The sequence below is a fragment of the Xiphophorus maculatus genome, chromosome 11 (assembly GCF_002775205.1).
Source record: "Xiphophorus maculatus strain JP 163 A chromosome 11, X_maculatus-5.0-male, whole genome shotgun sequence".
Classification (NCBI taxonomy): domain Eukaryota; kingdom Metazoa; phylum Chordata; class Actinopteri; order Cyprinodontiformes; family Poeciliidae; genus Xiphophorus; species Xiphophorus maculatus.
In genome coordinates, this window is record NC_036453.1 from 15189795 (window position 1) to 15200351 (window position 10557).

Consider the following 10557-nt stretch of genomic DNA (forward strand, 5'->3'; position numbering starts at 1 on the left):
GGTTTTATGTAACACCGTACTAATAAGCTACATTATTGTTGGTGAATAATATCACAGTGAACACAGATCCTAATCATCCATCACTAGTGGATCTGCTCTTCTCTTCTTCTGCAGCCCCTGGATGAACAGGAACAACTGATGTTTGTTTGTTCTGTAGGATACAATTTCCCTGTAAGGAGAAAAAACATGAAAGTTTTGCTCCTTTTACATTGTTGTTTTTAAGCGCACTTAATAAATTAAAATAAAAGTTGTTCATTTACATTATATTCGTTTGGCTACAAAAAGGAAAGTTATTAATTAGTTATACTCTACAATTCAAAGTAGAATTCAATTTTTAACAAGATCCAAATTTTTTAAAGTTTTTGACCAACCTTAAAGTGTCTTCAGCTCGTGGAGCTGTTTCAAATATCTTACACAACATAAAATTCTTGAAGGTTTCAATAGTTTCATAAGTTCATATTTGCTGATTCTGTTCTTTATCAATCAATATTTATTTATCCTTTTTCTTCGTTTTCCTTCAGCTTGGTTAATCCTACTCATAATAAACACATGACATTTTTACATGGGTAAAAAAATAATTGACTCTTTCCATCTTTAAGATGACACAAAATTAAAAATAGTTTTAAATCACGGATATAAGGATGAAAAAATACATCTGATGTTGTGATGTTTCTGCTCTATGTGTCCAAAAATATTTCCTAAAGGCTAATAAATTGTTGGAGCAGATGACTGGTTCCCTCCTTGGTCATATGGACCCAACAGTTTTACAGGTCTCAGGTCTCATTCTGTCCTGATAACAGCCTTGCTCTCAGTGAATACAACTATCATCTTTGTATTTTTCTTTCTAAATCCTCTTTTAACCTTATTTCTTGTCCAGTAGCAGAAACACTGACATTAAGAAACCACAATCCCTGAATTACCAAACCTTCTTTAACCGCTGAAACGAATAATTATGGAATTGTACGTATTTATTCATATTTTAAAGATATGTACTTTTAGGACAGCCATCTAGTAAAAACAAGCTGCATGAGCTGGCTAGTACTGTCTAAACCTCAGTCACCATATCTTCTAAAACAGCCACCAGGCAGATCAACAGTTTGACAAACAGATTGCTTTGTGGAGCACCACCTCACTGGGAGGGTGTGAGGCCAGATATGAAGTCTGGTCTGAGTTTCTGCTAACATGCCAATCAGGTGCAAGTTGGGCATGTTAAAGTAAGAGAAACCAGATACTCCATTCAAAGCACGATGAAGACCAGCGAGCAAAACATTCAGAGTGGATGTAGTAGAATATCGGAGTTCAGGAGATACAAGATAGAAGATTTGACTGAATCAAGACATTGCCCAGAAGTTCAGACCGGGAAGCTAACTGGCAAATTGCTAGCTAAGTATGTGGAGCAGGAAAATAGGTCATATTTACTTTAATTTATGCAAACCAATTCCCTCAAAAAGATTCAATTACTGCAACATATAAAAGACAAGTGTAGTTACACCGTGTGATTTTGGCAAACAATATTCTTAAACTCATCCAAAATATTATTCTCCACAAAACTTATTTTATTTTCTGCTTACAGCAGCAGCAATATATTTGCTACATAGATTAAAGATTCATGGTCTCATTATTTGACATGGTTGTTCTGTTCAAAACCTTCTGGTTTGCTTGAGCAGAAATGGCGTAGTGTCTGGGCATGTTAAAATGTTCAACTTTTACCACCCATTGTCACATTTTCTTAAGAAGTACATGTAGAAATGAGGAACATTTACTGAAATGTATCACACTAGCAAGTGTTACAGAAAAAAAATCTATGAGTTTAAAATTGAAGTGATGAAGGAAATCACAAACTCATAGTCAGCACTGGCTAATCAAGATACCATAAATAATGAAGTAAAATAATTAAACTAGGTTTTCTTTAGAGGTATGTTGATAGGTATTTTCCTTTCGAACCTAAATAAAAGAAAGAACCACAGACAACGTATATGAATTTTATGTAGAGCTTTTGCAAAAGGAGAACGCTCTATCAAAACCTCTCCTCCGATCAGTTCTACAGAGCGTTCTGACCTGTTCTCACAAAAACTCCTGTTTTTTTTGTCAAAGAAGGACAGGCAAGGGGGCAGTCAGGAAAAACAACAGAGGTCGTAAAGCTTCTAACCCAAACATCTAACAACCCAGGTCCAGATGTGATATCTGATCAAAGGTCTGAGCCCGGTTCAAATCTCGGTCAATACTGTCAAGAAAACAATATACGACTGATTAAATTAGGAGGTGTTCTTGCAAAAGGGTTTAAAGTCTGAGAAACTCAGTGTTATCTATTTCTCGTAAAGTTGAACAGACAGTAGTGACCTCCAGGTCATTTAAAGAAGAGAACACTTTAAACAGAAAATCACTTTAAACAGAAAATCACTTTAAACAGAAAATCACTAAGATCTATAGACTTAAGGTGAACTAGAGTAAGAATAAAATGATAATACCAAAAAATCTCTAACATATGTATTTACTATTGTGCCTGGTCGTACACACACACACACACACACACAGATGGCAAGGATAAATCTAAACGTATCTAGGAAAGGTGACAATCTATGTATTAATCTTGGTACTGATGATCACTTATTGTTTTTTGTGCTCTAATTGTACTGTACTTTAATTTGCTCACATGTGCACACACACCCTGGCACACAGATGGCGTGCTGCAGATCCTGAGAGCTGATAGTAGATGAGCGCGGTGAACAGAGGTTGCGAGGATGAACCTGTGCTGCTTTAAATTGTACCTACCGGATCTTTGTTCAGTCTGGAAAAATAATTTCCAGAGACATAGAGTTTCGTACATGCCATGTGTGATGACCCAGAGGTCATGAGAACCACCCTGAGGGGCTTTTATCCCACCTAACACAGATGGCAGGGCCCTCTCCCGCTTCATGCAGTGTCTCAGGAAGATATTCTGTTTAAAACCAGAGGTACCTACAACATCCCTAATCTATTTAAATATACCATATTATATATATTATTCTTGATTATCTAACACTTATTGTTTTTCATACTTTAATTGTATTATTCTTAAAACTTGGAGGTCAGAAGGAGTTCACCAAAAACAATGTGCTGCATTGATCAGAATAACAGAAGTAACCGATGGGTGGGGTGAGTGGGGTGAGTTGGACATCCTGTCACCGGATGTGGGGTGGGGTCGGGGGGCACCAGAAATTAAAAGCAATTAATGATTAGGGTCATAAATCACTCCCCGATTAAATTTTGACAGAAGGGTGCCTATATAGTTTTTTTTTAACAAGTATTGTTTTTGTTGTAGCACCTCTGTCACTAAACTGTCAATGTATGATGTCCTGAGGCATCCTTCTGATATAACCTCCAACCCTAACTGGGACGTCACCCTGAGGCGTCCCGAGGGAGGAGTCTGCACCAGATATGAAGTCTGGTCTGAGTTTCTGTATCGACTCGTCAGAAGAAACCAACAACCTGTGAAGAGCAAACATGGCCAGCAAAATGCCTCGTGAGTACATTTCTAACTTCCAGCCTTTTTCTCTAAATGTTATTTTCAATCTGCTCTGAAACACTGTTGGATCAAACAAACATCATTTACAATGCTGCTGAACTTTGAATATTTCTGATTTGATTTGTGGTAAAACTGAAAATGTTTGAAGAGTTTTTATGAGACAGGAAAGGTCAACAGATAAAACATTTCTCTGCCTCTGACATAATTACTGTGGGTCTGTTTGCGACTTGGTTTCGACGTGTTTTTCCATGACCACTGCCTTCCTGTTTCACCAAACTGCTGCAGACAGACTCCAGTAGTATCAACTTGCTTGGTTGCTTGGGGAGTTTGTGGAAGAAAGCTCAACATTTCTCAGTCTTCCTTTTATGACACTTTGTCTGCGTGCCATAAAATGATGAAGGTGGAGCTCAGCTCCTACACACACAGACACTTTACAGTAGATCCTGCCAAACAGGCAGTTCAATGTGCTTTACAATCGGTGCTTTAAGTTGATGATTTAAATTAGTTAAAGAGTTTCTGTCTGAAGAAACGAGAGCATCAAGTCATTCACTCCTCCTGGTCAGCAAGGACAGTGGAGAGGAAAAACTCCCCTTTAACAAGAAGAAACCTCCAACAGAACCAGAACCAGAGAGAAGGACCTCGTTGCAGCAAACAGAAAGGGACCACTGTCAGTCACATACCTTATTTGGAAATGGGACCATTGCACTCCCGAAGTGAAGGGGGTGGTATTTCCTATATTATCCGCGATCTGCCGTTTTTATTTTCTTTTGAAATCTGTGATATATTTTCACCTTTAGGAAGGATTTTCATTCTCTTTTCTTTTCTTTTCTTCTCTCTTTTATTTACTTCTGTGCAGCTCACAGTTTTTAACAAATGCTGTAGCTTTCTGTGTACTTCTAAACATTTTAACTTTAGACCAAATGTTAAGTTTTAACATTTTAACTCAACAACCTCTACCTAACTAGAGGTTAAACACAAGCTCTAGAAGGGTAACCCCAAGATCACTGGGTCTTCTAAAAAGATAGAGTCTCTGAGAACAGTTCTTAAAGATATAGACAGTGTTTTCAGCAAAGTTGAGCTGACTGTCCAGGAACGATCCAAGGTATTTAAAATTAGCCACAGTTTCAACAGGTTGGCCATCAAGTGAAACTGGAATCACTTTCAGGTTTTTTTTAATGTAATTTAATTATCTCTACTTCCTTAAGAAAATGAAAAGGGATGTTCTTTTGTGAGGGATTTTAAATTTTACGGTTCCAGTAATTCCAGAATTAATAATAAATAATAAAGACTTTATGGTATTCTGATTTAGTAATGTAATTATATTAGTTGTGTTACCATCCCCAAGCCACTAGAGGCAGTAGCAGGCCCGAAAAGATGCGACTAAGATTTAGAAGTATACTGAAAACTACAGAATTTGTTAAAAACTGTGAGCTGCGCTGAAGTAAATAAAAGAAAGAAGTTCAAATACATGCTGGGAGTGAAAATCCTTCCTAAAGATGAAGATATATGGCAGATTTCAAAAGAAAATATAAACGGGAGGCCACGGATAACATAGGAAATGGCGCCCCCTTTACTTCCGGAGTGCAATGTCCCATTTCCAAATAAGGTATGTGACTGACAGTGGCCCGTCCCCGCCCCTTCCTGTTTCCTGTAGTGAGGCGTACTTGGAACCAGAATCTGACCCTGGCTCAGTACCAGCGGCCGTCTGCCTCATCAATTGAAATAATTAAAAACATTTCAACATTTTGCTTAATAAGAAAAATGTTATAAAGAAACCCTAAAAATTAAAATATGGATATTAAATCCAAGTTTAAATTGAGGTTTAAACCTGGCAAAGCAGTGAACTGCAGTGAAAATCAGTGATTGGGTAAGACGGCTTTAAACCTTGGTAAGAACGTTTCCAAAGTTTTCAGTCAATAGTTCAACACCCAGTCGTTATCCTCATTATTCATGTGTTGTTCTCCAACAGAACGAAAAGAACCAAACCTCAGGATGGTGCTTATTGGGAAAACTGGAGTTGGGAAGAGTGCAGCAGGAAACACCGTCCTGGGGAGGAAACCTTTTGAGTCCAAACTGTCTCCTTCCTCCCTGACGTCAGTTTGTAAGAAGGAACTGGGAGAGTTTGAGGATCAGACTTTGGCTGTGGTCGACACTCCGGGTCTGTTTGACACCAGCAAACAGGAGACTATTCTGACAGAAATAGTCAGATGCATCTCATTTGCTGCTCCTGGTCCTCATGTGTTCCTGGTGGTGATCCAGCCAAACAGATTCACAGAGGAAGAACAGAAGACCATCAAAATCATTCAGACGACGTTTGGAGAGAAGGCAGCGTGTTACACCATGGTGCTGTTCACCCATGGAGACGATCTGGAGGAGGAGAACGTCTCCATTGAGGAATTTATTCAGAAAAGCACACCTCTCCGTGCTTTTGTCAATCAGTGTGGAGGAGGATATCACGTCTTCAACAACAGAAACAAAGATCCGTCTCAGGTCAGAGAGCTGCTGGAGAAGATCAACAGGATGGCTCAGACACACGGAGGAAGCTACTACACAAACGAGATGCTACAAGAAGCTGAGAGAGCTATTAAAAAAGCAACTAAGGAAATTCAGGATAAAAATCCAGGTACAGATCCTAATGATGCAAGGAGAAAGGCAGAGGAAGATAACGAGTTTATTAGTAAGTCAGTGAATGTTGGAGCTGTTATTGGAGGCGTTGGAGGAGTTGCTGTTGGTGCAGGAATCGCTGCCGGGACTAAGACGGGGGCTGTAGTTGGATCTTTTGCCGGTCTGGCTGGAGCTGCTGTTGGAGCTGGTGTTGGAGCTTGTGTGGGATTAGCAGTGGCAGGTATAGTTGCTGCTGTGGAAAAGGATGCCTGTGTCATACAGTGAATATGCTTTAATTATAATTAAAGCCATGTTATCATAAACACATCAAGTTTTTTACTGCTTTTATTATTTCACTAAGCATCTATGTTTAATTTTAGAGAAGTGTCACTGATGGTTGATGATGTCATCACTGATGACGTCATCACTGCATGTGGGGATGATAATGTAATTATTGCAACTAAAAGCACGAGTGTGAAACTTTAATAAAAATGATTTTTGCATATTTGTTGAACCTGTCACCATGTCAAGACATTATAAGGTGAAGCAGATAATCTGTGAAAAGCTCAAACTGTTGCAGTCTGAAGAAAAGCACCACTCACAACCACAACAACCAATCAGAGACAGAAGGAGGGGCTTAGCGCTGTCAAGCACGCTCATGCACTCACTGCCAAATGTGGCAGGAAAAACAGCATCATGCTACAGGAAAACAGTTTATTCAGTTCATTTATGGCTGTGATGAAGCAGAGAGAAAAGGGTAGGATGTGAGCAGCACATACATGATGGTGATGGACAGCGATAAGACCCGCCTCCTGGCTCTGATTTGTTGTTTCTAATGTGTATTTCTGACAGCCTGAGAAACGAAGCTTAGGGTTCAGTTTGTTCAGATTGTCTCATACTTTAACTCTTTCAACAAACGTATAAAAAACATTTTTCATAAAAGTTAAATACTGCTGCTTTAATGGAGGTCCTTGATTTCTGACCAATATGATTATATTTTTCATTTTTATGTCTTATTTTTATGTCTTATGAACCAAAAGTTCCCATTTATAAAATAAGCTGAACTCTGTGCATCACTAGTTAATCAGGATTTATGTTCATATCTTCATATTCAGTTAACCAGAACAATGAGGCCCATCTGTCAGATTAATAAACATCATTTTTTTTATCTCACAGTTCTATATTAAAATTTTTTTTATTATTTCATGTAATATTTTGATTTTAAATGTCATGTTTTTATTGAAAATCATCACAATTCACAGGAATTAAGGCATTAATCCAAACATTGTGTTTCACTCAGTGATGAAGTTATCAGGATAAAGGAATAAATTAACTTTCAAATAATATTCTGGCTTATTAAATATGGCTGAATCTGGAATTTTTGTAATGACTAAATTAACTGATTTCATGTTTCTGTGTAAACTGTATGTTTGTGCCTTGAAGACATTTAACTAGAAAGATTCTATGTACAATAATCTGTGTGAAACATGTTAATAAAAGCTTTTTTTTCATGTTTTGTAGGAGGAGTCATGTTAGAGGACATGTTATGAAACGCTTCGATCAAACCATCATTTGTGTGTTTTCTTCCTGCAGCTTCTGTATATGATGCTAATAAAGCAGATCTCACTGAAAGCCAGCGTTGCTTCTTCTTTGAAGCTGGTGTGTGTGTCTGACTGGTGATGAGTGACTGTCCAGAGAGGATCTGATGAACTCTGCTGTTTTCAGGCTCAGACCTCAGACTGGTGCTGGTGGGTCAGGAGCGAGTGGGGAAGAGCTCAGCAGGAAACACCATCCTGGGAAAGAAGGAGCTGGACAATCGGTTCAGCTCCGTCCCTGTGACTCTGAGCTCCCAGAAGGTTGAAGGTGAGGTTGAAGGTGGAAGACTGGTGGTGGTGGTGGACACCCCTGGCCTCTTCAGCACCCAGCTGTCTGCAGAGCAGGTGAAGGAAGAGCTGCTAGCAGCTGTGGAGCTGAGCTCCCCTGGTCCACACATCTTCCTCCTCACCCTCCAGCTGGGCAGGTTCACCCCCCAGGAGCAGAAGGGGATGGAAACGCTGCAGAAGATCCTGAGTCCTGAAGTCTCCAAACACACCATGCTGCTGTTCACCTACGGAGACCGTCTGGAAGACACCGACATCCAGCGGTTCATCAGGGAGGATGCCAACCTGATGAAGCTGCTAAAGAGCTGCAGCGGCCATTACTACGTGTTCAACAACAAGAATATGGAGGACAGGAGCCAGGTCCAGCAGCTGTTGGATAAAATCCAGACAATCTCCCAGGATGGGAGCCTGATCTACCAGATAGAAGCCAAGTCAGAGGAGTCCATCTTCACTTGGTTAGGGAAGAAGTTCCTTAGACGCTGATGGGTGTTTGCCTTAGCATCTCCATCAGAGGAAGAAAAAGGTTTGACAACATCTGTACAAACAGTAGAAGGAGGTTCTAAATGTTTCAATAAAGGCTGTGATGATAAAGTGACTGAAAGTTATTGCTCTGCTACTGATGAACTGATCTTGATGTTTCCCTGGTCCATCGTCAAATATGTCAGAAACCCTGTGCAACAGTGGCTGTAATATGGCTATGTGTCTTTTAAGGCTTATAAAATAACCTACTGTTTAAATAACTCTAGATGAAGTCCAGCACTAGCATTTTCCAAACAGCAAGACATATATAAACACAACTCCAACATAATGACTTACAGTTACATACTTGAACAAGGTCAGTAAGCTAATATTCAACCAAACCACTGAGAAAAAGATGGAAGAATAAATGTCTAAAAGTAAAACATTATACAAGAATAGAACCAGTATTATGATGAAAGATGTCCCAGTTCTGTGTGAACTGAATGCTCAGATATATTTTAGAGGAAATGAAGCCAAAGAAGACCAGAAAACTGTGATGCAAACTAAAGAGTAAAGCATGAAATAACCAATAGAATAATACAATATCACAGTCCAGTATGAGGACGTCTCCATTTGGAACCGCTTTAAGTATCAATGCTAACACACTGCAGGACAGCTGGGGCTACCGCCAGCAGCTAGCCATAATAAGACACAGTCTCTGCCCAGACACAGTTAAATCATTTAATTAACACTTACCTGAGTCATGTTGGAGAATCTAATCTACTAAGTAACGACTACCATACCATACCATACCAACTTTATTTATAAAGCACTTTAAAACAACCACAGCTGATACAAAGTGCTGTACATCAAAACACAACATAACAATAAAAAAGCATAAAATAAAAACTTACAGTTTAAAAACAAAAACATACAATTTAAAACTAGATCCTGCTAGAGTTGAAAGCCAAATAAAATAGATGGGTTTTAAGACGAGCTTTAAAAGTGGACAGTGAAGGGGCCTCCCTGACCTGCAAAGGCAAGTTGTTCCATAATTTGGGGCCCATGACAGAGAAAGCCCTGTCCCCTCTGAGCTTCCTTCTTGATCTCGGTACCCCCAATAGCAGCTGATCTGCGGACCTAAGAGACCGATAAGGTATGTATGGGTGAAGAAGCTCAGAGAGGTAAGCCGTGGCAAGATTATGTAGTGATTTAAAAACAAACATAAGAATTTTAAAATGAATCCTAAAATATACAGGCAGCCAGTGAAGTGAGGCCAGGACAGGGGTCACGTGTTCCCTCTTTCGAGTTCCTGTCAGCAGTCGTGCAGCAGCATTCTGTACTAGCTGCAGACGTGAGAGCAGCGACTGACTAACTCCCAGATAAAGTGCGTTACAGTAATCCAATCGAGTTGAAATAAAAGCATGGATCACTGTTTCAAAATGCTGCCTGGAAAGAAAAGATTTCACTGACGCCAATCGCCTTAAATGATAAAAGCTGGACTTAACCACCGTTCTGATTTGGCTGCATGACTACCACCAGTTCTTCCCTAAGGAATGGCAGTCAGTTTCTTGGGAGTCTTTCCTTCGTCGACCTCCTGACTTCAGCATTCCCTTCCTGGAGTTCTGCTCCAACAGGGATGACCTCACATGTTTCAGGTCCACTTCGATCATCACAAGCTCTGATGGATGTCTGGACGTTTGGGGAGCAGGTGACTGAGTTTGCTCACGCTTTAGCTGCTGCCCTATTGATGCGGATTCATGCAGCTCCTGATCCTGAATCTGTTGTGGCTCAAACGCTGGAGCTTCAGGATTAACTGGTGGCTCTGGAAATGTTTCATTTGTCTCACCCAGTTCAGTGTTGCTGGTTTCTGTTTGTCTCTATCATATGGATCTTATATTACCTTTATATGTCCTTGTTCACTTCATCATCATAATTTCTGGTTCCAACATCATTCACCATTTCCATGGTGTCATATCTTTTTAATATTCCTCATCCTGAGAGTCTGAGCTGCATTGTTCAGTCTGCAGTTTTAAGGGAACTTGTGGCTTCAGGGTTTTCGTCTATGGCTGAAGGGAACAAGGTAAAACCTCAATTCAAATTTCTTTT

The 10557-nt window shown here is 39.7% G+C and overlaps 1 protein-coding gene across 2 annotated transcripts; it reads left to right on the plus strand.

Annotated features, from left to right (window-relative positions):
- The first annotated feature begins 3444 nt into the window (after window positions 1-3444).
- On the plus strand, window positions 3445-8563 carry LOC102230807 (GTPase IMAP family member 2-like). 2 transcript variants are annotated; one of them, XM_023342480.1, is made up of 2 exons: window positions 3445-3502; window positions 7835-8563. In XM_023342480.1, exons 1-2 carry the CDS (start codon window positions 3484-3486, stop codon window positions 8470-8472), a joined length of 657 nt encoding a protein of 218 aa, XP_023198248.1. In that variant the 5' UTR covers window positions 3445-3483; the 3' UTR covers window positions 8473-8563. The 2 variants fall into 2 exon arrangements, with proteins under 2 accessions (XP_023198248.1, XP_023198247.1); XM_023342479.1 differs by lacking the exon at window positions 7835-8563 and adding an exon at window positions 5475-7620 and having other exon boundaries at window positions 3450-3502.
- Window positions 8564-10557: the final 1994 nt, after the last annotated feature.